General features: G+C 41.5%; 1 protein-coding gene across 1 annotated transcript; it reads right to left on the reverse strand.

Annotated features, from left to right (window-relative positions):
- LOC144521244 (inactive dipeptidyl peptidase 10) lies at positions 1-27,486 on the reverse strand. The gene is made up of 25 exons (XM_078255685.1): positions 27,378-27,486; positions 20,715-20,829; positions 19,557-19,652; positions 19,289-19,383; positions 17,797-17,868; positions 13,761-13,813; positions 13,072-13,153; positions 12,469-12,589; positions 12,191-12,345; positions 10,917-11,014; positions 10,644-10,767; positions 10,240-10,281; positions 10,046-10,150; positions 9,190-9,281; positions 6,454-6,501; positions 4,903-5,021; positions 4,754-4,801; positions 4,390-4,488; positions 3,878-3,944; positions 2,178-2,372; positions 2,024-2,078; positions 1,806-1,905; positions 1,638-1,696; positions 1,362-1,434; positions 1-1,271 (listed from the first exon to the last, which is right to left on the reverse strand). Exons 1-25 carry the CDS (start codon positions 27,414-27,416, stop codon positions 1,054-1,056), a joined length of 2,370 nt encoding a protein of 789 aa, XP_078111811.1. The 5' UTR covers positions 27,417-27,486; the 3' UTR covers positions 1-1,053.
- Between the last annotated feature and the right edge of the window lie 366 nt (positions 27,487-27,852).

A 27,852-nucleotide genomic window follows, 5' to 3' on the forward strand; every position in this document is an offset into this window, starting at 1 on the left:
TGCTGTAAAACAAGAAGTTCAAACTTTATTGTCAAGGACTGTTGGCAAAAAGGAGTAGCCGGTTGTGTAGAGTCAAGGGCATTCAGTTTCAAACCAACTGCATGCAGTTTACCAGTACGGTTTGGTTGATAGTTTGATGCTCAAGCCCACTGTCCACTAACGTTGTGGACTGTAAGGTAAGGCTCAACAGTTTGTCCAAACACAATACACAAGAAATGTTCAAAATGCCAAGATGTACCAAAACAGAAACATACTGTACTTACACAAACAGTAAATAGACAGACCTACATGGACGTTCTTGCAATCACCCTAGAATCAGAGCTTGTGGTGTAAAGTTGCAATCACATAATGCAAGTAATGCTAAAAAAAACAGTGGATAAAGTCCTCTAAATGTATGTGGCACATTTAGAATGATCCATATGCTTCATTTAACTTTATTTTAGCCGGGAACACACTGTGTAAAAAGACCTCAAATAATTCTGATTTTACAATGACATCTTAAAGATCTTGGAGTCTGCCCACGTCAGTCAGCAGTAGGGCCAGTTTACTTATTTATCTTTAGTTATTTTGGAGGTTAGGATTAAAATCTCATGTTTTAGATCTGTATATATCGTTTAATTTTGTAGAACTGGAATCTGCATAAATCTGAATGGGAGCCTGTAGTCCTGTGATAAGGATTTTTTTAAGTCTTCGTCTTCTGCGTAACACAGAAAATGACATGTAAACTAATCCACATCATGCAGCCATTATGACATGCATGTTTTAAAATCTTTGTAAACTTTTGGCAGAATCAGTATGCCTTCTAGTCCACAACATCTCGAGTGAATTTTGTAAAAAGGCAGGGCCTCAAACAATACAGTATAACAGCAGAAATAATTGTGTGCAACAAGGTTTACAGTACATCAATTTTTCCAGAAGTTGTAGGAGGTGATCTGATGTGTTTGGTCCCCACTCCTGTGCTCTTGTGCCTAGTAATCCGATCCAAGTTAATGCATAAAATGGCACACAGTCCAAAGATGGTCCTTCCACAAGGATGGAAAAGGGGCTCTGGGCTCAATCATCTTCTTCCTCGGGATCCTCTACAGGATCTAGGAGGTTGCTGTGCTTCAAGCAGCCTTGGAGGTAGTTCACCACTGTCCGCTGGAAGTGCTGGATGCTGCGTGGCTCTCTCAGAATGTGGCCCTCGTCTGGGTACAGCTGCAGTGAGTAATTGGCTTCCACCCTCACCAGTCGGCTCAGGAGCTCAGCGGTGTGGTGGAAGTGTACCCTCGCTTTGGCCAAACACACATACAAATTAGAGGTGAAGAAATAAACACAAAAATGAACCCTTAAACTCTGTATGAAATTGAACAAAATCTTACCATCTGCAGTTCCATGTAGAATAAGGAAATTCTCATCTTTCAGCTTGTTAACCTCCTCCAGCAAAGAGGTAGTCTGAAAAGATATACCATCACAATATGAGTGTTTTATTAGGTACACTTCGCTAATTTAACTTAGCTTACTAATGCAGTCTAACAACAGCCTTGCAATAAACCACACCTTCATGAAAGTATACATGTTCAGTTTTTGTTGAAACTGTTAAACTGCATTAGTTTTGGGCAATAAAACTGTAACTAAGTGTATATCCACAGCCTCACAGAGTAAGCGTGCTCCTCCTTTGCTGGAAGGCCTAGATACCTCTCTGAGAATGCAGCACCTGACAAAAGTGGAATAACATTTACTCAAATACATGAACTGTGTCGCTGTTCCATCACAATTTCTACAAACTCAATGTTTGAATAGTTGATGACATGATTTAAACTCACTATAAAGCCTGAAGTCAGTTACCGGTGCCATAGCGGCTGCGCATTGAAAGAGTTTATCTGTTGCAGCTAACATCTTGAGAGTTAAATAACCTCCAAATGCCTGGAAGGAGAAACAGAAAAGTGCTAAAATTAACACAAAGCATGCAATAGCTTTATTGACTTCCATAGGAGTATTGAGTTTCTAAATCTGAAAAAAAAAAAAAAAAAAATGCTGTAACCTTGCCATAGAGGACCATCCGACGATCGTCAATATAAGGCAGTTGCATCAACAACCTGCGGAAATATCATAAAATCCTATCAGTTAACCAATTCAGAGGCATCATTTTTACGTGTCAATCATGAAGCTTTATGTTGTTGCATAACGGCACTGACTCGACAACTCCCAGATAATCTTTGACTCTAACTGAGCCAAGCTTGCGTGGATCCACAGTGGTGGTCTTCTGTCCACGGCCAACCCCACTCCTGCCGTCCACCCATGCCAAAGCCACATTGTGTGTTCCCGAGAGGACCTGAGGCCATTCAAGAACAAATTCCTCTGTCACCGACTGACAGCCAGGAACGCCATCCCTGAGCGACAGACAGACAGGGTCAAAAAAGTGTCAGTTGGCGGGCGTGGAAGAGTGGAAAAAAAGGCTAGGGGGTTATAGGTTGCACAACAGGTGACTCTTAAGACACAAAAAGCTAACTGTACTTTATAGAAGGGTTCATTTAAATTAAGAAAAATAGTTCCATAACATGGATTCCATAAGTAAAAAATTGCTCAGGTTTTTGAGAGTGGGCCTGTTTTGTTTTATGGTACCGTTAAAGCACCAGTTTTCTTTAAACAAAGTGCTTTTTGGATCATCTGAAACCTTTTTTCACTGTAAAATTCGGGGGTTTGCATCTGACATTTTAATAATTTTCCAAAAAGACAATATAACAACTGCAGCCCGTTATGCTGCAATATGCCTAGGTGTGGGGAGGTGAAATAGCAAGCAGGTTTTTTTCCATTCTTTACACAAGCATCTGTTCTTTTCCTGTACGTGCAAAGAAGCGCAACACCATGAATGCCTTCAAGGTGCTCTTTTGCTTTGCGTGTTTGTTTTGTGTTTTTGTCCGATGCATGTTTTTGTTTTTTTGCTTTGCCTGTTAGTCTCACTGCTTGTGTTTGCTACGCTTGCTTTGTTGTTGTATTGCCCGTTGCTTGTGCGCTAGCCTGTATGTCATTTATGTAATGCTTCTTGTCACATGAATCTATGATTGTATGTAAATATGTATGAATGTGTTGGAAATGTTCGGATGTGTGTCTTATATTATAGCCCCTACCACCCCCTCCCTCAAGAGGCTTTGCCTTTTTCCAGGCCACCATTGTAAATAAGAATTTGTTCTTAATGACTTGCTTGTTGTTTTTTTTTGGGGGGGGGGCATTTTTAGGCCTTTATTTGACAGGACAGCTGAAGACATGAAAGGGGAGAGAGAGGGGGAATGACATGCAGCAAAGGGCCACAGGTCAGAGTCGATCCCGGGCCCGCTGCATGAGGAGTAAACCTCTATATATAAAATAGAATAGTTATTTGTCATTGCTTTACCGACAATGAAAAGCAGTTTAGTAGCTCCGCTCTACCAACTGAGCTATCCTGGCGCCCATGACTTTCCTGGTTAAATAAAAAAGAGGATAGACTATTAAAAAATGTGCACCATTATACCTTTTTTTTATGATTTTGGGAGTGTAATGCAGCCAGAAGGAAGCTATGACGGCAGGCTTCTCTACGGGGCCATTATTGTAGCAAAAGTATTTGCAAATTTGTTGTGCAACTATATCTCAATCCGTCTGTGCGTAATAAGATTTGTAAACCTGTAAAAGAATCTCTGAATGCGTACTGAGATTTGTGAAATTGTACAGGAATCTGCGAATGTGCATTAAGGATCAGTGTGTGCCAAATCAAATTCGGTAATGTGAATTCAGATTTGCAAGTGTATTGAGAATTGTAAATATGTAGACAAATGTGTAGACAAATGTGTAAATGCGTACATACATCTGTAAATTGAGCCCTTGGTGTTAAAGGAGTATTAGCTTCTTCAGAGACACTTACACAATGATGAGGAGAGGGTGCAGGTTGGCCTCGTAACCCTGCGGTAGAGATAGCTTCAGGTGTACATCTGAGGAAATCAAAGGGGTTGAACAAAGTCAACTGGCCATAGGCATGTTAGGATTGCTGCTACATTTAGAGCCTCTGCCTGAAATACATCTGAACCTCTGAAGCACATACTAATGATCTATAAAAAAAATTAAAAAAAAGATGTATTCCTTAATTTGAACAAAACATGAACAAACATGCATAGCCACACTCTGAAAGAATAATTGGCTGGTCCCTCAGGACAGGCATGACTCTCACTAATTACCTCATCACCAAATAGAAAAATTGGTTGGTAATTAACTGTATTTTTCCCTGCGAGGCTGAAATACTTGCAGCCGGTGCTTCTTAATATAGTCTAAACTACTTGAGGAAGGCTCTCAAGCTGATCTGTGCATGCTTGTATTTGTGTGGCCAATTTCCTAAAGGTCAAACCATGTCAAATATAGCCAATGGTTTGTTTGTTGTACCATGGTTGTCTGCTGGGAGTGTCCTAAACAGAGTCTCAGGGAGCCTCTTGTCCTCCAGAGCTTTAGACAGAGGGCTGTTATCCTCCAAGACGACGTATCCTACAGGAGATTAAACACCACTGTGTCAGATTATTAATCCTAAACATCAAAACATCTGATTGCCAAATCCTTATCATCTCCATGTTAACAGCTCTAACTGAGAGCCACAGACAGAGGGCAGTGTGATTCTACATTCTGGTGTGCTTTAATGTACCGCCCTCTGCAGGATGTTGTGCGGAAATTGCAAACAAGCCTGTGTGTGCCTGTGCATGAGTGTGATTATACAGTACCATTAGTCAAACATGTATGCAGATGTAACACTCACTGTAGGGGTCCTTTGTACTGTGAACTGTCACTTTAGGGATTCCTGGGCCTGGGGGATTTTTCAAAAGAAAACATTTTAAAACCAACTGTCTGCAACGTGAAGCTTGAAAGCATATTCCCTGCTCGTGTGTGTATTCATATGTCATTTACCTAGACAGTAGAGAGTGAAGTGGGTTTGATTGGGGCTAAATTGAGCTTTAAAGAAGCGACATCCATCTATGAGGTTACAGGAGATGCACTGGCGCTGAAACACTCCATCCAGGTCCACACTTAGAAAAAAGAGAAAAGGGTTATTGACCACACATTAGAAGAATAAGGCAGTCTAAAGCTGTTTGATTTGCTCCAGGAGAGGGTAAATTACTTGCTAAGGTGTTAAGGCAAAGTGTTAGTGTCTTGAGACAAACTGTTCCAGCAGTTGACTTTTAAGAAACAAATGGAGTTCAATAAGGCTAGAGATAAAAGCCGCTATACGGATTGCTCTGTTAGGCGCTGTCAAGTCTCTAAATGACCCTCTCCACTCCGCTGCTTGCAAATTTCATACAGGATGAATCACAGACCAAGTTTAAACAAGCCCCTGTCCCTCCTCTGTAATATTGTGCTATCTCCTGGAGCCCAAAGCTATGTAAGCTAATAAAAAGATATAAAACCTAGGAGGTTGATGAGGGAACAGACAGGTGTGTTCATCACAGAGGGGACCATAAGTCTCAGCACACAGGGTCCTCGTTCCCTGAGAAGGTTTTTGTGTTTTTTTTCTGTTATAAATGTGTCATAAAGCTCATGGCCTCGAGCATCTACGCCACACAAGAATAAAAATTCACATGTCAACACATTAGTGTGCACTTCCTCTTTTGAATTTTCATGTTTAGCCATGCTGGCGGCGTGGCTCCAGGGATGGCCATGTTGGCTAGTCTGCCACTTTGGTCCAAACCTAAATATCTCAACAACTAATTGATGGATTGACATGGAATTTGGTACAGATACCCATAGTTCCCAGAGGATGAACCCTGACGACTAATCCACGGAAGTATCTCAATAGATGGATTGGCACAAAAATCTGTACAAACATGGTTACCAGACAATTAATCTTAATGACTTTTGTGAAGCCCTTTGTGGTTTTGAGTGAAATGTCTTGACAAATACTGGATGTATTGCCATAAAATTTGGTCATCAGACATTCATGTCCCCATCAGGATGAATTGTAATAACCTCTGACATTTCAAGGGATGACATTTCATCGTCATCGGGTCATTTATTTTCAATTTGTTGATTACTTTGTGGTGACCTTGACCAAATACCTCAGAAACTAATGGCATTCCCATCAGCCTCAGCTGTACTTTGTGTTTAGTGCTAATTATCAAATGTTAGCATGCTAAACTAACTTTGTTCAAGGTTGTATATTATACCTGCTACAGAAAAAAACCCTGCTACATATCAGAAGATTAGCATTGTCATTGCGAGCATGTTGGCATGCTGATGTTACCATTTAGCTCAAAACACCACAGACACCTGGCTACTTGCTAGCCATAACACAGCTATTATAAATCTTTGGAAGAAAGTTGGACTGCATGAAAAAGTAGCTCTCAAAAATTACACAACAAATAAGAAAATCAGAAGTGACCAGTCCAAAGGGCATTTTATCTTCAGGATAATGTCAATATTGTGTCTGACAGAATCTGTCCTTTCACAGGGAAGTGTGTTTACCTGTAAAGGTGTCTGCTTTGTCTGGATTCTTCTGCACTCAGGAAATAGCTGATCATGAGAAAAACACACAGCAAGTTACTCAACACTACTGAAGAACTACAGATCACCTTTGGGTATCTTAACTTCATCATAATTATTCTAGACTTTAATTATTCATGACAAGAACACACAGATTTACATACTTCAGCATGTTAATAAAAATCCATTTAATTTGTAAAGCACCATTAGTGATGGGGAATTAAATCAATTGTGAAGCCGATGTGCATTAAAGCATCATTTCTATCTATATGAATGTGAGTACTGTGAGACAGAATGACTTGTGTGGAGGCAAAGAGCAGTATCAACCCATGGGCTTTGGTTCTGCAAACAACTTGATCTACAATTGACTTTCCTTGATTCACTGTGATGCTCACACCTCAGTCAATCGGTTAATGAGGAGTTTCTGCCCCCAGCAGGATGAAGACAGATTTAAGTGATAATCTTCTCCATTCAAGTGTAAGTAATACTTTAGCCTCTTCAGTGGCAAAGCATTGCCACAAGCAAAGTCAGGGTTAAAGCCCACGTTGCAGGTTAACCACCACTGTTGATTAATGGGTACATAAAGCACTCAACATATGTATATCATTGTTAAAAATGTCTCCAAATAGTGTTAAAGGACAGTTTTTGTCGTTTTTGGTGTTATTGGGTTTTTTGCAATTCGGTGATGACGTCACGTTGGGGAGACGTGCCTCAGCCTAGTATTAGAACTATGGTGACTGACTGGGATGAGGAAGAGGTGTTTTTACTGTCAGTGAATAGCGCCGAGTGAAAGTCAAGGTTTTCTTTATATCTAGTGACAGTGATCATGTCGTTAGTTCAGATAAGTACTGGTAATCTAGCTAGATCTAGAAATAGAAGGCATCATGCTAGCTTTGGGCTAACTTGCCAGTCACTCCCACCTGTGAAATCGCCCGACGTTGTAAACACATTTTCGATTAGATATCTCACGTTTTGATGGTAGCCTACTAGCTCCAGTAACAACATATTTGCCTAGTGTTTATTTATTACTTGGACAGGGATGCTGTTCGGCTTTTCACAAGTTTAGACAGCTAGCTAACGCTACGCTGACGTTTGGCTAACGTTAGCGCAACAGCGTTAGCCTAGACTGCTAGGTAAATAATACGACTGCCTTTGGAGTTTCCTGTATCTGCGTCCACGTTGTCAACATAAGACCTGTGGCATTAGTGCTCCTTTTGTACCATAATTGTATTGAATGAAATGTTTAAGCTTAACATTTCATTCAATAAAATTATGGTACAAAAGGAGCACTAACGCAACATGTCTTATGTTGACAACGTGGATGCAGATATAGGAAACTCTGAAGGCAGTCCTAATATTTACCTAGCTAGCAGTCTAGGCTAATGCTGTTATGCTAACGTTAGCAAACGTTGGCGTAGCTAGCCGTCTAAACTTGTGAAAAGCCGAACAGCATCCCTGTCCAAGCTGTGTTTCACTTTCCCTCCAATATTATCATACACATAATAAAGACACATGGACTCGGTCGAGACCAAAAGCTATATTTTGCAACACCAGTGGCACAGACTGAGACCATAAACAGTGAACAGAGACAGGGCTTTTGTCTGTCGTCTCCCCCAACGTGACACACGTAATGCAATGCATTGTGGGGGAAAAGAGAATCATTGCAAACTGCTGTAAAAATAGTACTACTTTTTCGTATTGCATTCCGTTTTGTGTTATCCATTGTATTTGATGTTGTTGGGTAACAGTTTAAATGTTTATTACCAACAAGCAATTGCGCAAATTCATTAGAAAATAAACCAATTATGGTACAAAAGGAGCACTAATGCCACAAGTCTTATGTTGACAACGTGGACGCAGATATAGGAAACTCCAAAGGCAGTCGTAATATTTACCTAGCAGTCTAGGCTAACGCTGTTGCACTTGTGAAAAGCCGAACAGCATCCCCGTCCAAGTAATATATAAACACTAGCCAAATATGTTGTTACTGGAGCTAGTAGGTTACCATCAAAACGTGAGATATCTAATCGAAAATGTGTTTACAACGTCGGGGGATTTCACAGGTGGGACTGACTGGCAAGTTAGCCCATAGCTAGCATGATGCCTTCTATTTCTAGATCTAGCTAGATTACCAGTACTTATCTGAACTAACGACATGATCACTGTCACTAGATATAAAGAAAACCTTGACTTTCACTCGGTGCTATTCACTGACAGTAAAAACACCTCTTCCTCATCCCAGTCAGTCACCATAGTTCTAGTACTAGGCTGAGGCACATCTCCCCAACGTGACGCCATCACTGAATTGCGTTAAAAAACCCAATAACACCAAAAACGACAAAAACTGTACTTTAACACTATTTGGAGACATTTTTAACAATGATATACATATGTTGAGTGCTTTATGTACCCATTAATCAACAGTGGTGGTTAACCTGCAACATGGGCTTTAACCCTGACTTTGCTTTGGCCTTTTAACTAATATAATTTGCTACATTTTAAATTGGCCCTTTTAGTTATTTTTAGAATGACAATTTTATGTGTATTCACCAGGAGTCTGACCTAACAAAGGAATTTGCTCTTTAGTAGCTGACTCGTCAGCTTACCACAAGAGATTATCACTTTAATGATGGCCACTATTCTACTCTACTCTATGGATGGTGAGGAGCTGTGAGCTGGAAGGTGATTCAACCTGTCTCCACTGTGACTCTCACATACATTTTTCCAGCCTTCTCGTCGAGGCTGCAGAGCAAGCTGACGTCCCAGCTCCCTGATGTCAGGAAGCGAGGAGGGACGGAGGGGATGGCAGGCTGTGTTACACAGAGAAACAGAGAGGAAGAGCAATGTAGAAGCAGGCAGACATACTGAATAAAAATAGATGTTTCAGAGGAAGGGGGGGGTCAAAATAGGTTAAACATGAAGTTAAAACAACTGAAGGCACTGATGGCTACAGCGAGAGTTCAGGAACAGTTCTTTTTAATTATTGGTCATTGTGACAGTGGGACTAATGTTAGCAAGACACAGAAGGGACAATTTTGGATTTGATCCAAAGCCACTAATGATTTGCATGAGCCCAAAGGTGTAATACTTCACTACCCAACATTTATTAAACATAATGCCCTTTTTAATGTCAAATTCACTTAAAAAAGAAACACAATGTCATTCCCGTCTGTACATGTCTATGTTTCTTTAAAAAAAAAAAAGCATCATTAAACTTAACTTTAATTGTCCCGCTGGGGATGAATAAATTGCTAAATTGAAAAGAACTGAACTGTTTTCCTTTCATATTATAAAGGGCAAATGGAAATTAGATTATTAATGAATGAAATGACTAGATAAAGGGAGTGTTTGAGTAATTAGGGAGAAAACTAATGCAAACAAATTGCTTCAACAATAAGAGAGGAGGAGGAGGAGGAGATTGAAAGCCAACCAGACTTTAAAGGTCTGTGCTGCTGAGATCTGTCACACTGTTTTACAGTATGTGACCCCTGTTGAAATGTTGACGACCAATTTTCTCAGAAGGTATTCAAGGATGACTTGAGGGAGTAAAAGTTAACTGCCCCTCAAAACTGACCAGGGCTGAAAGACCGGCGATGTGGTGAAACTCTCCACGAGCGCCCTGTTTTGCTGGCAGGATTGTATAAAACACAGAGCCGTCTGCTGAAAACAATGGCACGTCCTGATGAAGAAAAATACTTAGTCAAATACAACGACAGTAGTGATATAAACAGGTGTAATAGAACTTCATGAAACAGGAGCAATACATACCTGCCGTTGGTTTTGCATTATGTCCATGGTCATTTTGTGTTTCTGTAGATTAAGAATCACACAATATGGAGAAGTGTATTAGTTACACCATTTACAAAGCTAATAGCATTGTCTAAATAAAGCTTATTATGGTTTTAATTATTAAATATAGAAATCCTAAAACATTGGCAATGTGTAACTGAAATCCGTGAGGATTTACAGAAAGGGAACAAGGCAAAAAATACTGTAATACATCACTGGGAATTCTTCTCATGCAGCAAATGACTTTAAATATTAATCCAGCCAGTCGATGTTTGAGAGCTTATGGAAATCAATCCTAACTCCCCAAAAATTCTATTAAAGCTGTATATTGCAGAGGAGGCCGTTTGTGGATTACTAAAGTCTAACGACTGATGACCACTGACCTCTGAGCATGCCCCTGTGGTAGCCTCGCAGACGCACAGCACTGATTGGTTCTGGGCACGGTTCAGCCAACGAACTGCGAGGCGGGTGCTGCTAATCCAAGTCACCATGGAGATGTAGCTGTCTCTGAAGAGGCAATGCAGAAAATGATACAAGGGAAAAGCGATGAAAAAGAAGAATCAGTGGAAGGGAGAGGAATTTGGACATGAGTAATAATATCTGACAGGTGGTGTCTAAAGTCTTTTTTTTCTTTTTTTACATTCACAAAGATGTACCTGGCCCTGAGGGAGTCAGGAGGCATCATCTCCAGAGTGTGAGCTGGACCGTACAGATTCACCACAAACAGACTGACTGATGGGATACTTGAGCCAGCCTGTGACACAACAAACAGACAAACATGATCAAATAAATTAAAGTGTAAAAAAAAAAGTGTATGTTTTGGCAACTTTTTAGCCACGCAGCAGGCAATGCCAGTCTGTCGGTCCACCGTTTTGGTCCAGACTGTAAAGTCTCGACAACTGTTTAAAGATTTGCCATGAAATTTGGTGCAGATATCCATAGTACCTTCAAAATGAAGTCTATTCATCGCTGGATGTTCAACTAGATGTTTCTCTCCTTGCAAAACTGTTCGTTTTGGGAAACAACAACCTTCAAGCTAGCAAGCTACAAAAAGGGCAAGTTTTGAAGAAAATTCGGATCGTGCAACAAGGCAGACATGTTTGGTTCTTTCGGGGAATGGTTGTAAAGATTTACAAAGAATATGTTTACGGCATTTACTCTTTTACTGCGACATTTTGGGACCGATTGGTGAGGATTCCCTACGGACAAAATACACACGGCGATCCACTGGTAAGAGCAAATTACATGTAACCATGTATCCAGCTATATTTATATAGGATTTTGCAGATCCATCGTCTCTGCAACCAGAGCTTAGCACTTGGTTTAACTTAACTTCTTTGGTTTAAAGAAATACAAACAACCCCGAGCGATTTTTTTCTCCTATCCAGGAGTGTATGTGTGGAGGGGCCAGACCTTACCCACAGCAAGGTGGAGTAAGGTCTGGCAATGTGAGACTAAATATCTCATGATCTACTGGATGGACTGGCACAAGATGTTTTACAGACATTCACTGTGCCCAGAGGATGAATCCTAGTGACATTGATGATCCCCTAGACGTTTCACTTCCGGAATTGCTCCGTTGCCGACGGAAATTCCGCCATGACATTTGGAACAGACATTCATGTTCCCCTGAGGATGAATTATAATAACTTTGGTGATCCCTTCATTTTTCATCCTGCGCCATCATCAGGTCAGAATTCAAATTTGTACCTGCAAATACCTGCAAAACTACAAACGACATTCCCATCAGCCTCAGCTGTACATTATGTTTAGTGTTAGCCTACTTAGCAAATGTGGGATGTTAACATGCTAAACTAATAAAGTGACCATAGCAAACATTACACATGCTAAACAGCAGAATGTTAACTACAGTCTCACAGAGCCGCTACATGTGGCTGTAGACTTTAGTCTTGTTTCAATCCATTTTTACCTTTGGGTAGGGGAAGAGCACATTTGAGGGGTAGAGACCCCCTAAGAAGTGAGGTATTTCCATCACAGGTGTGGCAGAGTTGTTGATGGTGAGGTACGCCAGCCGGGCCCCATCCATAGACCACCAGTGGGCAACATATGTCAAGAGCACTTCCTCTGTTTTAAAAGACAGTGTGCGTTGTTATATCAAACTCAGAGCATACACCTGCTGTTCATGATTATTGTTGTCAGCTTGCAGATTTTTCACTCTATGGTCTAAAGTGCTGGAATACTTCCTACCTTCATAAGTCCAGTCAGACAACCCGTTCACCACATTCTGCTCCAGGTCGGTGGTTGTGAGACGCAGGGCTTTGCTGGTCACACTCGACTTGTAGTAGATATCTCCTTCAAACACATAGGCCTGACAGACACACAGTGCCAATCCATTATCAAAGACTGTACGGTTGGAAGCTTCATTGCTGGCTGCCTAAAATGAGCCCCGATGCCGTCCAAGAGTGAATAAATCATCGGCCAGCACACACACACACACACACACAATATTGAGAGCCAATGCATATTTACTTGCCAGTTAATATGCTGCAGACGAGCGTCGACATTGCAGCCAAAGCCAATTACATTACAGTGAAGGTACACAAATGATATTATGAGTGTGAAACAACCCCATTATAGCAACACAGTCTCTGCAATAACCTCTAAGATGGAGTTAATCTCATAATGACAAAGACATGATACCAGTGATGTTATCATTATGAAAATGATGTCAAATGATTTTTTTTTATTATGGATTGTAAAAGTTGAAAAAAATCTCCTTATCGTATTGACGGGTGTAGCTGATTCAGATGACACAGCAACCTATTGATCAAGGTAATGAGTCTGGCTTACCAGCTGGCTCCCCTGAGGCCCCCAGGAAGCATATTGTAGCACTGCTTTCTCTCTCTCCGGAGGGTTAAGCTCCAGCACATCCCTGGAACACACACAAATACTCAGACATAAGCCTCTCCATTCAGGGATGAGTGTCCTGTTTAGAGCCCTCTGGGGTCCATCCATGCCCTGGCCTTGAGCTTTGCTTGAGAGAGACACTGTACTGTGAGGACAAAAAAGAGCAAGATGCAGAGAGGGGGAAACAAAACAGAGAATGGAGTTGGGTCATGCATGAGTGCAACATTTCTTTGTCCATATTCCTAGCTGCACTTATTTTCTTCCTAAGTACAGGCACACATTTTCCTCCAAGGCATACTCAAGCAATGATCAATTCTGCAGGTCCTCCTGAAATCCTTTTCAGATCCATTCCTCAGAAACTCCAGGAATCCACCGCAGAGCCCCCCCCATTAATATACAGTAATGCTGAATATGAATCTCAGGCAGTGAAATCTGAAGTACAGTACACACCTTACGTTGGGATATGGAACCTGGAAAGAACACTGATGAATGAATGCATGTCTGACAGAAACATGAGGCTCGGATTCGATGAGACACACTCTGGGGGACGTTTTTCAATCCGCGGGTCTGCTTGCATTGGTGACGCTCATGCCCAGTGCAGCCCATGCATTAGCATTCATGATTCCACCTACCCATTAGCCACATTGTAGAAAGCATAGGAGGCTGTGAAGGACTGAGAGAACACCTGAAAGAGGTAGAGGATATCATGCACACAGGTGTGACGCATTTAGATGCTAACACACACACACACACACACACACACATATTTCAGTGCTCACACATGCTCGTTCACATGTATAAAGAAACGCAAATGAAACGAAGGTTATGAAGGACACTGCTGAGGCCAACCTTACAATTAAGCGTTAAGAAACAGGAAGCTGTGGTACCATTCTCTAATTTCTCCAAAAGCACAGCATCATTGGTTTTTTTTTAAAGGGCAGCAGCATTATGCTAGAACAAATGATAATGAAATGTTCAATGATCCCTAAATTATTTTTTTTAATAATAGTTTATTAACTATTTAATGTTACCATTTTACCTAAAAAAAGAAGTAGTAGCAAAGTATTTGTATGTGTGGTAATTTTCAAGGCAGTGTTTTAACATTGCTTTGATTGTTACTGAGCTGATCACAGCTTATACACTTAATGTATTTGAGTCCTTAAATCACTGGCAGCCATTTCATGCACATTACATCATTATTGCGATCACATCTAAATAACAGAAATTTGGATCACGAGGAGCCTTAAGACTGACTTAAAGAGACAACGTTAAAGACATGACGTGAAAGGAAAGCGTAGAAACTAAGACAGACTTTCTTATTAAATAGCATCATTACAGCTAATATCCTTCCCGCTGAGATCTATTGTGGCTGGCAACTCTGTCGCAACCCTGACACAAGCATCAGCAGCTCGATGAATAATTAAATGTACATGCTGAAGAAGACTAAGCGACCAGAATCAATGAATGTGTGCATGTGTGCGTGTTAACTACAATTGATCACAGCATTACCTGATGAATTCTCAGTAATATATTGATTTGTATTCTTTCCTTTTTTTCTCATGCAAGGGGTTGCAAGCAGGCTGTTTGCTCACTGGCCTCTGAAAGCCTTGGCCCTACTGGATAAACGCTCCCTAAAGAAATGAAATGTCACATCCTCTATACAGCACATTTAGCGGGGGAATTGGATTTCTCCTTCACGTTGTATGTGTGTTGTTAGAAAATGCATGGAAGAAGTGACGCAGGAGTAAATCTGCAGGGATAAAGGAGGGGAAATAAATATGAAGGCTATCTCAATGAAATTGAAATCTCATTGCGGTGTAAAGTCTGAAAATGAGGGGGCAACGGCGTGTACAGGAAAACAGCTGTTAGAGAACAGAAAATAACTGCAAGGACAGGAAGAGGAAGGGGGGGACTACAGGAAAGGGTGTGTGGGGGAGTGAGAGAAAGAAACAAAGACAGGAAGGGAGGAAAGGATGCAGAGAGGGCCGAGGCACCGCCAGAGTTGACAGGTATTTGACACACAACCGGGACCGATCTTGATTAACACTCTTTGAGACCGACGGGGGCAGCATCGCTGTGAGCACCACGTTCAATCAGCTGTTTATAATTTGTTAAGGAACCCAGAGAGTCTGCTCTTGATTTAACATGGTGGAGCATGTGGCAGAGACTGTACGTTATTGTGTGTGTGTGTGTGTGTGTGTGTGTGTGTGTGTGTGTGTGTGTGTGTGTGTGTGTGTGTTTGGGTGTCAGTGTGACAAACAGACAGAGAGAGTGAGAGCATCTGTCTTGGAGAGGCAGAGTGAATTCTAATGTGGCTGCCAGTAACATATCATAAATCCTCCAGATTGCTCTGCTCCTCAACCCCCTTTACTACCCGCACCCTCCCCAATCCATGACGCCAAAAACGGGGGTGGGGGGGCATTAAACACATATTAAACATTTAGAAGATAGCGTTGGATAACGTGACAAAGGGAATTTATAGAGATTATAACACCCTTTTGCATGAGCACAGATATTGGGATATATTGTACACTGCAAGACACACAATACAGAGATAATAGCATCCTTCCTTCTCAACACTGTTCCTGCCTCACAAGCACTTCTTAGCAGCCCCACCATGCGCTGCCTTTGATACCAGCACACATCAGCGATTGCTGCAGGGTGCAGACACGACTCCGATGGCATCTTATTTGTCCCCAAACTGCACTGTCTTGGCAGGTACTGGTCCGTTTGCCTCCGCTCATCAATCCCAGAAAACTCCATATCCTCTAAACTATCTTGCCATCACTCTTGAAAAAAATATGTAGGTCTCCTCTTTCCTCTCTTTCTCGTGTTCTCCTCTTACACACAAACCGGTTTAATTCAAACAGGCTTTGAGGAAAGACATGTTCCTGTAGGACATCTGCTTTCTCTTGTTCCTATGTGGCCAAATCCCCAACTCACTTCTATGTATACCCTCTTATCAAAATCCATTTATTTTCACCCACTAGGCACAAAACCCTCCCTAAAGCCTCCAGAGCGAATACAAAATCCAGAGAAGCCTTTTAACTTTACCCACAGGCTGCTCATCCAGTTCTCTTCACTGCAGCTTTCTCACTGCATCTCTTTCATACTTTGATAACCATTCTGATTCATTTCAACTGGGCAATGTATCTATAGGCAAATGGTGCATATCCAATTTTTCTCCCCACCTCCCTCCATCACAAGTGGCTTCCCCCGCTGCTGTCTCTGTTTTTCCCTCTCGTTCTCCGCCACTCTAGCGTGCCGCTTCTCTTTTCAAACAGCAAAGCTGGTGCCTGGCGCAAACTGCTTCAGTCAGCACAAATCCCCCCAGAGATAGACAGAAGAAAGTGAGTGAGAGTGAGGAAGACGGAGCACGAGATAGAAGGAGGGCGCTAGAAAGACAAGAGGAGAATGGAGGAATAGCCCCAATGCGTGCCAAATGCCAACCATACTCACACAAACATATCCATTTCTAAATATACAAATGATTCCAGGTGGCGTGCCCAGCTGCAGAGTGTGAATACACACTGAGCTTACAGATGAGAGTACACAATTCCTGCTGACATCAAAGGCAATATGCTAATGGAATAAATCAACCCACAGATTGGACGAAGATCTGAGCCCTTACTCTACAGAGGCATCTAAAAAAACTGATTAAACGGATGTTAACCACTCAATAATGCAATTAGGATGGATGCAATGTGTTTGTGACCAATGCTGTAACACAGCAACAGGCTCATTCCCCCATTTCCACCCCCACAAACAGATATATGATAATAAGATATATCAAAATATGATAATAGTGATTAAAGCAGACGTAGATCTCTACAGAGAACCCAGGGAAAAAGAAGAGACTGAATGAATGAGAGTGCAAGAGAGCAGCAAAATCTGCTTTCAGGTTTTTAATAAAAACGTGGGGAAAATGTGCTGAGGGCTTTCATTCCCTCCTAATTCTGTTTTCTTCCATTGCTGATTACTTGCACATTACACAACTTGCCTGCCCTTTGAGGAAAGACTCAGCTATTTATTAATGGTGTGTGGGTATTTACAGAGTCGGACCGCTGGAGGACCTGAGCTATGTGGTGTTAAAGTAAAGGGAGCTTATCTAAAACCACCACCTGCCATTGTGATTCTTTACAGCTTCTCATTAAAATTCTCCACCGAACTAGCAGGCCGATTTCATTATTGCAGCTCCAACTTCACTCCTATATCTCCTTGATCTCCCCTTCCCCCCGCTCTGATCACTCTGATCACTCAGTCTAATGCCCTGCACCTTCCCCCATCAGCCAGTTTAAATATTCAACTCCCCACATGTATGGTATCCCAGTCATATGACGTGCGGCGTTTGGAGCTAAAGACTGCTGCAGTAGCAGAGTCTGCACACACACACACACACACACACACACACACGCACACACACACACACACACGCGCGCGCACACACGTCCTCAACCTCCTCCTTCATGTTATCGCTCCTTGTCTCTGTTGTTTCTTTGGGGCTGATTAGAATGCATGTCACTGCTGTTTTGCAGGTGTGTGAGCGGTAACGGCGTGTCTTTGATATTAGTGGATTAGTTATGACCCTGAATGTCTTCTGAAGGTAAAAAGCTTGACGGTCCTTTCTGGAATAACTCTGAGTCAACTTGGCATTCAGAGAAAACTTACCGGTCGAATGTTATACGCCAAGAGGACAAACATCTTGTCTGCAGACACTTGGAATTTAGTAGTGGTCAGGTCCTGTAGAAAAAAGAAAAGAAAAATTAGACGCATTCTCAAGAAAGTGTGTTTAGGTATAGCACTTGTCACATGTCTTCCTTCATAATTTTAAATTTTACATCAGCACTTAGGCCTCCTGGCATAACACAAAGTTGGCTGAACCTTGAGAAACATCTTAGGTCTGTTCTAATAGTCCTGTTATTTTCAATTAAGAAACAAACTACACCCCTACTTATCTTTCCACCAGCTGGAGCAAATCATCCATTCTTTAGTGTCATCACTTCTTGACTACGGTAGCGTACAAATTCTGCTGCATGTTTACAAACTAAAACTTTGCAGCTTTCTCATATCACCCCAACGCTAGCTTTGCAACAATGGCTTCCTCTAAAATTTAGGACTGAATTCAAAATCCTTCTAATTTGGCTAACGGCTTAAACATATACTGTATCGGTGAGCTGATCCCATATAGGTCTACGCGGCCTCTCAGGCTCCTGGTTCTGCTCAAAGTCTCCCTCTGGCTTCACATCAACAATAGGTGTGACAATATTAGCGTCACGTTTTCCATTGCCGTCTGTCCCAAAACTTTATAAAACACAGTGGAAAACAAAATTCTTCACAAGTTCAGGTTAATGGAAGCTCCAGGTTACGCTTTAGTGTTTTGGAGATATTTTGCTGATTTAAATCCAGCTCTGTGTCATAGTAGTGTGGGCAGTGTGTGCAGATGATCGGTGTTTGGCTTCCCTCTATGGCGCCATTCTCAGCAGACCTGCATTGCTCCGCTCCTCAGTGCACTGGCGTCACTAAGGGAAGCCATATATTGCTCATTTACACACACTGCCCACACAAAGATGACACAGAGCTGGTTTAAAATCTGCTGGTTTTGAAAAGAGCTCCCTAAAAAAAGTTTTACTCACTTATTATGAACTCTAATGTCAAAGATTGATACTATATGTAGCTACAATTTAAAATGTTCTCAGCCATTCATTTATTTAGGGAAACCCCATGTGCGACTTGGTATTCATACAGGAATGTATATCTTTTTTCTGGAATTGGCAACAGCAGCAGAGATAACAAAGCATATCACAACCCAGAGGAGAGACTTGTGCTCAACCTGACAACACAACCCTACTTTAAGCTCCTCAGTGATGACCCATATAAGGCTGTCAGTGTGGCGCACCGAGGCGGTGCTCAAAATGATGCCCTTACTTGGAAAATTCTCTCTAAAGGCACATGTTGAGGGCTGACAAGAGCAGCCAGATTTGGGGGGAAATGAGCTGATACTGTCACTCTGACAAATCTTTTTTTGTCTCAAGTGTGGGATGTGGAACAGCTTCTCTTTCTCTCAATCCAGAAGCTGTATTGGCCAGTCAATTTGTCCAGCTGCCTGTGGATATGAGCCAATCAATACTAAAATCTGTCCTCTTGTGTCGCTGTAACTCACCAGGGAGCTGTTGTCCACCAGAGTCGAGGTGAGGTTGCTGTTGAGGCTGAAGGACAGGACGTGTCCTTCTCTGGTGCGGAGAGCCACTTCGTTTTCTGACAGGGTTAAGACAGTTAAGGGACAAGGGTCCTGTGTTATTAAAGCAAACTTAAATCCACAGAGACAGAGACTGCCGCTCGGTCTCCAACCCAGTGGCTCACTTTCAGGTGTGATCATTAAAGTGGTTTTTAACTGACATGAGCAGTAAGAACAGAACAGTGATCCTTACCGTTCAACCATGCCACACAGGGGTCATGAACTTTGAACTCTTCACTCTCCAGATCCTCCATAGTGAGATGGGAACGGAGTAACAATTTAGATGCATCTTCAGAGGCAAAGAGACAAGAGTTAATTAGTTCATCAAAAGGTATTTCATGTTTACAGTAAAGCCAAGTCTGAGCATGTTGGAGCCTGGCCTATATTTCTGCTTTGGATGCATTCTTTTGCATTTTAATGTCCCTTTTAATATCTTTACAAATGCCTTCCTTTAAAGCAAAAATTCGACATTTTTGGGAAAAGCACATATTCACTTTCTGGCTGAGAGTTAGATAACCTTCTCATACTGATTCTGTATACATTAAATATAAAGCTATATAGCCAGCAGCCGGTCAGCTTAGCTTAGCATAAATACTGGAAGCAGAGGGAAACAGCTAGCCTGGCTCTGTGCAAAGATAACAAAATCTGCCTTTTAGCACCACAAAAGCTCACTAATTAACACATTATATATTGTTTGGTTAATCATGAGGGATTATATTCCCCCATAAAATGATGAATTGTCGTTTTTACACTTTGATTTTTGTACGAACAAAACAAACAAGATATAACATGTTCATTTGAAAGCGTAAGATGTAAAGATGTAACTAACCGGCTGCTGGCTATAGCTTCATATATACTCTATGACGTAAAAGTGGTATCGATCTTATCATCTAACTCAGGGTTTTTCCTGCAAAGAGAATTCTTTGGCACCCCCCAAAGAGGTTTCTTCCAGCAGTCAAATCCTCTTATCCACAGCTGCTAAATTTTACACATGCAGCATTCGCTGATAAGCAAGCAGCTGAATTGTTTTGACTTGACCCTGAACGCCCCGCCGTGAAGCTAGCACTAAGGGATCTCAGTTTTACCATCCTTTTTTTCCCCTTCACATAAATAAAGACATTTCCACTATAAATTGGTGCATAAAATATATCAGAATGCAGGAAATTAAGTGTTTGATGCTTGCTCAAAAATACTCCACGCCTAATATGTCCCCCCCAAAGGCCCATTCTGAGCCAGGAAAAAGCATGCACCAGAAAGCAATTTTCCCTAAATATGAAACTATTCACAATTCCCCACATTACAACTCCTCTCTTCTTTGCTGCTTTTACTCCTCCAGACAGCTCTTACTTACCAGGCGTGAGGAGGATGACAGAGAGAATGACCAGAGACATAACAGCCAGGATCACCACCATGGCAATTCCTATGCCCTTCCAGTTCCGCGGGGGACCATCTGAACTGCCCAGGTCCTGATATGAAAAGAACACACAAACACAGTGATAAATGCGAGCACAGCAGAGGAGGAGGACATTAGTGCTGCTTCATTTCCACGCTCCCACGGAAATCTCTCCCCGACAGGCGCATCAGTACAGTGAGCTTCAGGGGGGACTGAGACCAGTCTTCAGCATCACAGAGACCTCGCTGAATTACTCTCATTTTCCGTATGAGAACTGCATGAAAATCAGACTTTAATTACAGCAGCAATTTTCCCATAATTTGTCTTTACCATTGCCACAATTCACCTGTTACAAGACTGATGGACCTGATGATTGCAGAGGGGGATGGGTGAAGACGTTATAATGAAATGTGTAGTGCCTGAAATTACACAGTGCTTTTTATAGAAAAAGCTGTCACCTATTTCATCTGCTTTGGTGGATCAGGATTTAAGCACAGCACTGAATGAAATTGTTAACGAGGCAATAAAAATAAGGAGAAGTAGATAGGACTGTATGACTATACAATACATTATAAACAAAGCTTCAGTTACCAAGAGAGCAAAACTTCAATTTATTTCAAGTCCTTGAATATCCTCTGTATGCGATCAGGGGGAACTGATGGAAAGAGCCGGCATCAGTATCACTTACAATTCAACACAATTGCATGCTGTTCCCAAGCTGCACTCCACTCCCTCATATTGAGTGGCTGGCACTGCTGGAGCCACATGGCCGCTGGAGTGTGAGAGTTCAATCACGGAGCAGCTATAAAATTCAGCCTTCCTTATGGCTTGAACCCTTATAGCCTCGTGTGTCCCGATCACCTTCTTCCAGACCTTAGGGAGGCGGGTGGCGGAAGGAGGACATCAGTGCTCACTGGACAACAGATTGCTGCTCCTCCGCGCTCCCTGGGTGACACCAGCTGTCCCTGAATCTGCATTGGCCACACCACACCTAACACTTCCTCTCCACAGACATAGCCTACATTTCTTTGCCTTCCTTGACCATCTCATTTAAAAGGTGCTGCACATAGTGTATTATTAAAGTGCTAAAAACTGAGAATGCACTTACATAACTGGAGTCAAAATGTCTTCAAAACACATTTCAGATAAGTGAAGCATGGTGAATTGTGCAGGAACGGAAGAGTAAAAGGTCAATGCAGTTGAACTGGAAGCAGAGAAGTTTCTCCGTTTTCTTAAAAGCCTCTGTGTGCCATTTATATAAGATTAAAAGTCCTCCATACACTTTTTAAAAGAATTTGTCTCAGATGTTTTCACCTCTTGTTGTAAGTTGATGCAGGTAAGATGCAGGTTTACGTTATACCCAAGATGAATGGAAGACATACAAAGTCTGCTCTATCTGCCAAGGTCTCATCTTTAATAGATCTCCTTGACTGCAGTATAATAGCCAGTTCAAATTAAAACCAACAAAAGTTGAACCTGCAGGGACAACTTTAAGTGAACTCTCAGTGCAGGCGAGAGAGCGCGGTGATTGATGTCTAAGGATGTGTATCTACTGGCCTTTCTAACACTCTGTTTTGTCTCATTCCCCTGCACTCTCGGTACACAATCTCTCAGTGAACCACCGTTATCCTTCCATCAGATAAAGAAACCTACAGCAGTCTGAAGGCTTTTGGGAGTATACACTCAATACTGAATCGTTGTGCATCCTCAGCACTTTTGGTTTGACTTAACTGTTTTGAAATTTGAAAAAGAATTAAAAAGAACTGAATCTCTCTCAACAAAACAAATATATGTTGCATACAATTGCAATCCATGAAAAGCAATGGTTAAGTCTCATGGTTACATTTCATAAAACATATAAATAATTACACGGTGATTCCGGGATCTCATAGTAGATAGGGACATTTTAAATGAAATCCCTCCACTTGACTGATTCCATCACACAGTGTTTTCATTTCCGAGTCCTCCGTCTAATTACTGTGTTCAACGTGAGAGCTTCCTCTTACATGTGAAGGGATGCACAGCTTCTATCATTCCCCTGAGCCCAGACATTAGACCATGCTTCAAAATAAGGTTTCATCGTTGTTGCGACAGTCCGGGAGAAGCCCATATTTTTGTCACACTTGCAAATGAGGTACAGATGCGCTGAGACGAATCCCCAGAGTGAACATTGGCCAAGCTGCTAGTGGCAACTGGTTGCTGATTACAATGCACGAGGGAATCTAATGCAGCACAAACTGCAGTCACAGGTTAACGGATGAAGAGCTGGGCTGTGTGACGGACGGGCCGGGCTCATGTCAGTTAGCAGCACCCTGATGAACAATCACATATGTCTCAGGTTTTCTGCTGAGCCAGATCAAAAATGTATTACATTTCTAAGTGAGCTATCTATTTTATTCAGACTGTGAGATCCCACAGGAGTGTTTCTAGATGCATCTAGTGACGTTTTTCCATTACATGGTAGGCTACCTGCTCGACTCGCCTCCACTCGCCTCACTGTGCGTCCGTTTTCCATCGCAGATTTTAGTACCGCCTCAGCGTGGCTGGTCGTCATAGCGGCGCCGCAGTAAACTGCCGTGACCTAACGCGACACACACACACAGAACGTCGAAGGTGTGTTGTTGCTGCCACAGCCAGAAGACACATTTTGTTTCAAATGAAGATGGAGGCAGCAAAAATAAACACAGCTGGCTAAACGATTTAAAAATAGCGGGTTTGTTCAAGACGCTCCCCTGTGTCGCTTTCACGTCACCTTTTGGTATCGGCTCAGCTCGCTTGGAACCTCGACTGAGGTGGTACTAAAAAAAAAGTACCTGTTAGCAGGTACCAGGGACTTTTTTTCGTAATGGAAATCCAAAAAAGGCGAGTAGACCTAGAGTCGAACAGGTACCATGTAATGGAAAAGCGCCATAAGTGTCAGTCAAACACCAAAGGGTGCGAGACTGCAAACCAAAGGTTGTTATGTGTACGGTTAACTCCTGAAGGAATCCCCTTGAGAAGATTTTTTTGGCAAACCATGCAGAACTGTATTAGAGAAGCTCTTCTGTTTTCCAGTGGAGCAAAGGGATGTCACTCAACCAAATGAGAGAATCAATAAGGTGTAGGCTACAGTTGTACAAGGTCCAGAGGGAAACATTTAATAGCGGGAATATAGATATAAAAGAGATTTTTAGGAAGATGCCTTCTTGAGCACTGTTTTTTTTTTGTGCAAAGTATACTGACACCTCCAGGTCGAACACCGAGACCTATTCTGTCCTTTCTATCATTTCAACTTAAGAATCACACTTATCGAACAGGAAGCGTTTAATAAACGGCACACAGACAGATCCCAGATAACTGGATCTTTTTCTCAGAGCACTGCACACAGAATCAAACAATTCCAACTGTATTGACTGAGTTTGCACACTAAAAAAGCAAGCCACACTTAAACACAATTACTCAATATTCACAGCGTGCAACACAACTAGGTTGTGCAGAATCCAGGCGGTGGGGAGAATTCCTAAATTAGGCTCTGGAGACCTCCTTAACTCCATCTTCTGTGTCTTTGAGGCATGGAGAATCCCTCAATAAATCACATGCAGTGGAATGAGGGAACCAGTGCAGGCTGTTTGCTTCTGTATTTGCATATCTCTAAAGCCCCCTTTAACATCGGGCAATGATGTTTATTATTTACATGACATTGGCAGACGCATCAATAAAATAACCACCACCATAAAAAAGGGGGAGATGTATTGGCAGACACATACAGCCCTCAGTATAGCATAAGCTCCTTATTTTAATGATATGCTGTAATTGCTCACATGGGACAGCTGTAGATGAGCAAGTAAGACACTTATGCATTACCTTGTCAATGTCTCCCACTGCCTCATTTAAAATGAAGGTCATTATTAAAGCAGGCTGTAACTTTAGTGTGGTTGGAAGAAATGGTAACCAATGTGCTGTAGTAGTGAGATATACTTGTCTGGGCTATCTTTCATCACATCCAGAGTCATTTATGTGCACCTACTCACTGTGCCACCGTTTCTCCCATTGTGTTTATTTAAAAAAAAAAAAAACAGTAGATAATATAGACAACATATGGGAATAACTGGGCAGATTTTTTTGCCCTAAAGGCAATGCAGCACAAGCTTTTGCGAAATGAAAGACCTGCCGCTTTAGCCTCTAGTGCTGCATGGCTGCCCTACTGTCTTATTCTTTTCATGCTCCCCATCACACATAAGAAAATGACTGAACAAAAGGCTTCGCTATGAGGGTGCTTTTCCTCAGCATATCCAGCTACTCACAGTGACCGAGTTCCTGCCTTTAGGAAAGAAGCAGCATCAGTGAAACACATGTGGGAGAGCTGTGGATGGGTGACATGATGTAGTGTTACAGTGATATATGACAAAGTGAATGTGATTTTTCACTAGGATGAGACTATACAGACATACTCTATCAGCAAATAATATGCCTATAGTATGGTCAATACACTGAGAATTCACTGTGTCATATTGACGCATCATCAGTGTTGAGGATGAACGTTAAAACAATATCGCCTAATTGAAAACTAATTAAATCACTGTTATTTTCTTCCTTATTGCTGGGGATTAACTGAACCAAAACCAAAGCATTAAATTTTTTCCTTGCACGGAATCGTGCTGTGATTCTCTTATTTGACAGAGAGTGGTGTCACAAGTCAATTAACGTTGACTCTGCAATGCTGTTTGCTCCTACTGTATCATCATGGCACGTCTAATATTATGGCATGCAAACATATGACACAAATGGCAACCCACATTATTCCCTAAATCCTTCAATCTTCTAACCAACGGAGACTGACATGACAAACTGTAACCCAGGTTTGCCTCATTAACTGCTTTACATTATTGACTGTGGCATGAAATGTTGCGACATTTGCAGATAATGGATTGTCTATAAACCCCCCCCTCCCACCCCCCGCAGCCTTGTGTGGCGCTCTCAAGGAGACAATAATGCTGCAGGATTATTACACAGACGCTTCAAAAAGATTTCATCACAACATGTGAGTAAGAATAAACTAAAGGTTTAGTGTGTCACTTCATGTCAAACATCTCTATGCTCTACTACATCTGGCAAAAGGTTATATAACATTCTTACTTTTGCTGCGAGGAAAAGTAAAAATGGAAATGGGAAAATATATTGTTACAGTGGATTAATGATAAGGGCCCTTCTGTTAAGGGTTGGGTTAAGATCATATTGGAATTGATTCCTCTGGAATATTTAACTAATATTATACATCACAAAGCGGACCAGTTCTACAAAGTCTGGCAGCCCTATTTGAACTATCTTGGACCTGACTATTCTTTGATTATTATGCAAGGAATCTGATGAACCTAGGCTCTTGTGACCTGTGATGTAACTTCCTTTAATGTGGACTGTTACCTGTGGCCTCCAGTATATTTCTGTGGACATGAGCTGTATTTTTTTTCATTTGTTTGGATTGTCTATATCTTTGTATTGTGTCATTATTATTGTTCTTGTGTAAAATAAGAAAAAAACAATAAATATATTGTTAAAAAAAACAAACAAAAAACATCACTATGCTCATATTGCATACCAATTAGACAATGTTTAACTGCTCCTCTAGTTTCTCAAACACTCATGATTGAAACCCTTTCCCAACAAGGATGACCTGTTTGATGAGATCTGTGAATTAGTTGATTTGGAAAGGATTTCAAATGTTTCACAGCACTGTAGAGAACAACGACTGATGCAGCATTATAAAGTTTGATTCAAAGAAAGAAGCACTGAATATTACATAGATATGCATATGCAGTAGGCTATACATCACGTAAATCCATTTGAAATCAAAGTGTGATTTTTCACCTAATGCAAGCATTTATCACCACATTACATTAAACCATTGATGAGTAGACTAAGTTGCACAAGTTGCGTCTGAAATATAAACATAGGTGAACTGTCTATCAAATAAACCAGGGAAAGTCACATTGGAGCGGACGTGCATGTTATACATGAATGGGAGAGCTGCGTTAACTAACATTTACATTGATGATATTTCACTAAATGCATTATGCGTCTTCATTAGCATGCTAATGAGTATTAATAGTGTGACCAAAAACAGAGGATGTTGGTTCATAGTATTTGTGCATTGACACCTACACAGCAGAGGGATAATCAATCATACAATGAAGGCATATAGATTTGAGCCTCTTTATCACTGGGCACGTCCAGGCAGGAGGGGACATTTGTCTGCTGGGACAAATTCTTATATCTGAAAATTAGACTTCAAAAAATTAGCATTGTTATTGATGCAGATATTAAGCTATAAAAGTCTGCATGGGGCATGGGACAGAAGGACAGTAAGAGTGGACGTCGAGTTACCACACCAGCCTGCACCGCAGTGTAGCCTACTACAGAGTCCAGGCTGTCCAGGAGATGAATATTGACGGAAAAGTCTGAACGGGCAAAATGGCTAAAAGACTATGCCTAATCGATAATCGTCTTATTGTGGGCATACATGAGGAATTCCCCACTGCACATCAAATACATAGATTACACACTCTCTCACACTGCCCTGAATCTAAACTTAAGTAGGCTAGGGATAGAACAATACAAAATAAATATAAAAACACAAACACATACCAGCTCCGTAGTCATGTTTTGTTGAGTTGTGGCAATCATTGTAATCCGCAACAAGCTCTGCTGCCTCTGTAGCTTCAAAACCCGCCGAGCTGCTGCACTGTTGTCTTGCGGAGCTTTTTCTGCATGCTCTGCTTCTTGCAAGTTTGTCCTCACTGTGCTCTCTCTCTCTCTCTCTCTCTCTCTCTCTCTCTCTCTCTCTCTCTCTCTCTCTCTCTCTCTCTGCACTCTGCTCTCTACCAGCCTGGTAGCCTATAACTTATAAATTGAGTAATTATAAATAAACAGAATATTTAGTATAAGATACCAGCCAATGTTATCCTAGTAGGCCTATGTATATTTTGGTGCTGGTTGGATACTGATGTAGGCTACAGCAGATTAAATCCAATATACTAATTATAAACCCATCATAGTGTGTTAATAATACAATAATATAGCCTACTTCAGCATCATTATGAATGCTATAGTGCCTTCATTT

The sequence above is a fragment of the Sander vitreus genome, chromosome 7, assembly GCF_031162955.1.
Source record: "Sander vitreus isolate 19-12246 chromosome 7, sanVit1, whole genome shotgun sequence".
Taxonomy (NCBI): Eukaryota; Metazoa; Chordata; class Actinopteri; order Perciformes; family Percidae; genus Sander; species Sander vitreus.

Excerpts from the sequence above, each read along its gene's own strand:
- LOC144521244 (XM_078255685.1), bottom strand. The coding sequence starts at position 27,416 with ATGATTGCCACAACTCAACAAAACATGACTACGGAGCTG. Across the intron at positions 20,830-27,377 it reads AAAACATGACTACGGAGCTG|GACCTGGGCAGTTCAGATGG; the intron begins GTATGTGTTTGT and ends TTTTCATATCAG. Across the intron at positions 19,384-19,556 it reads CTGTGTGGCATGGTTGAACG|AAAACGAAGTGGCTCTCCGC; the intron begins GTAAGGATCACT and ends TAACCCTGTCAG.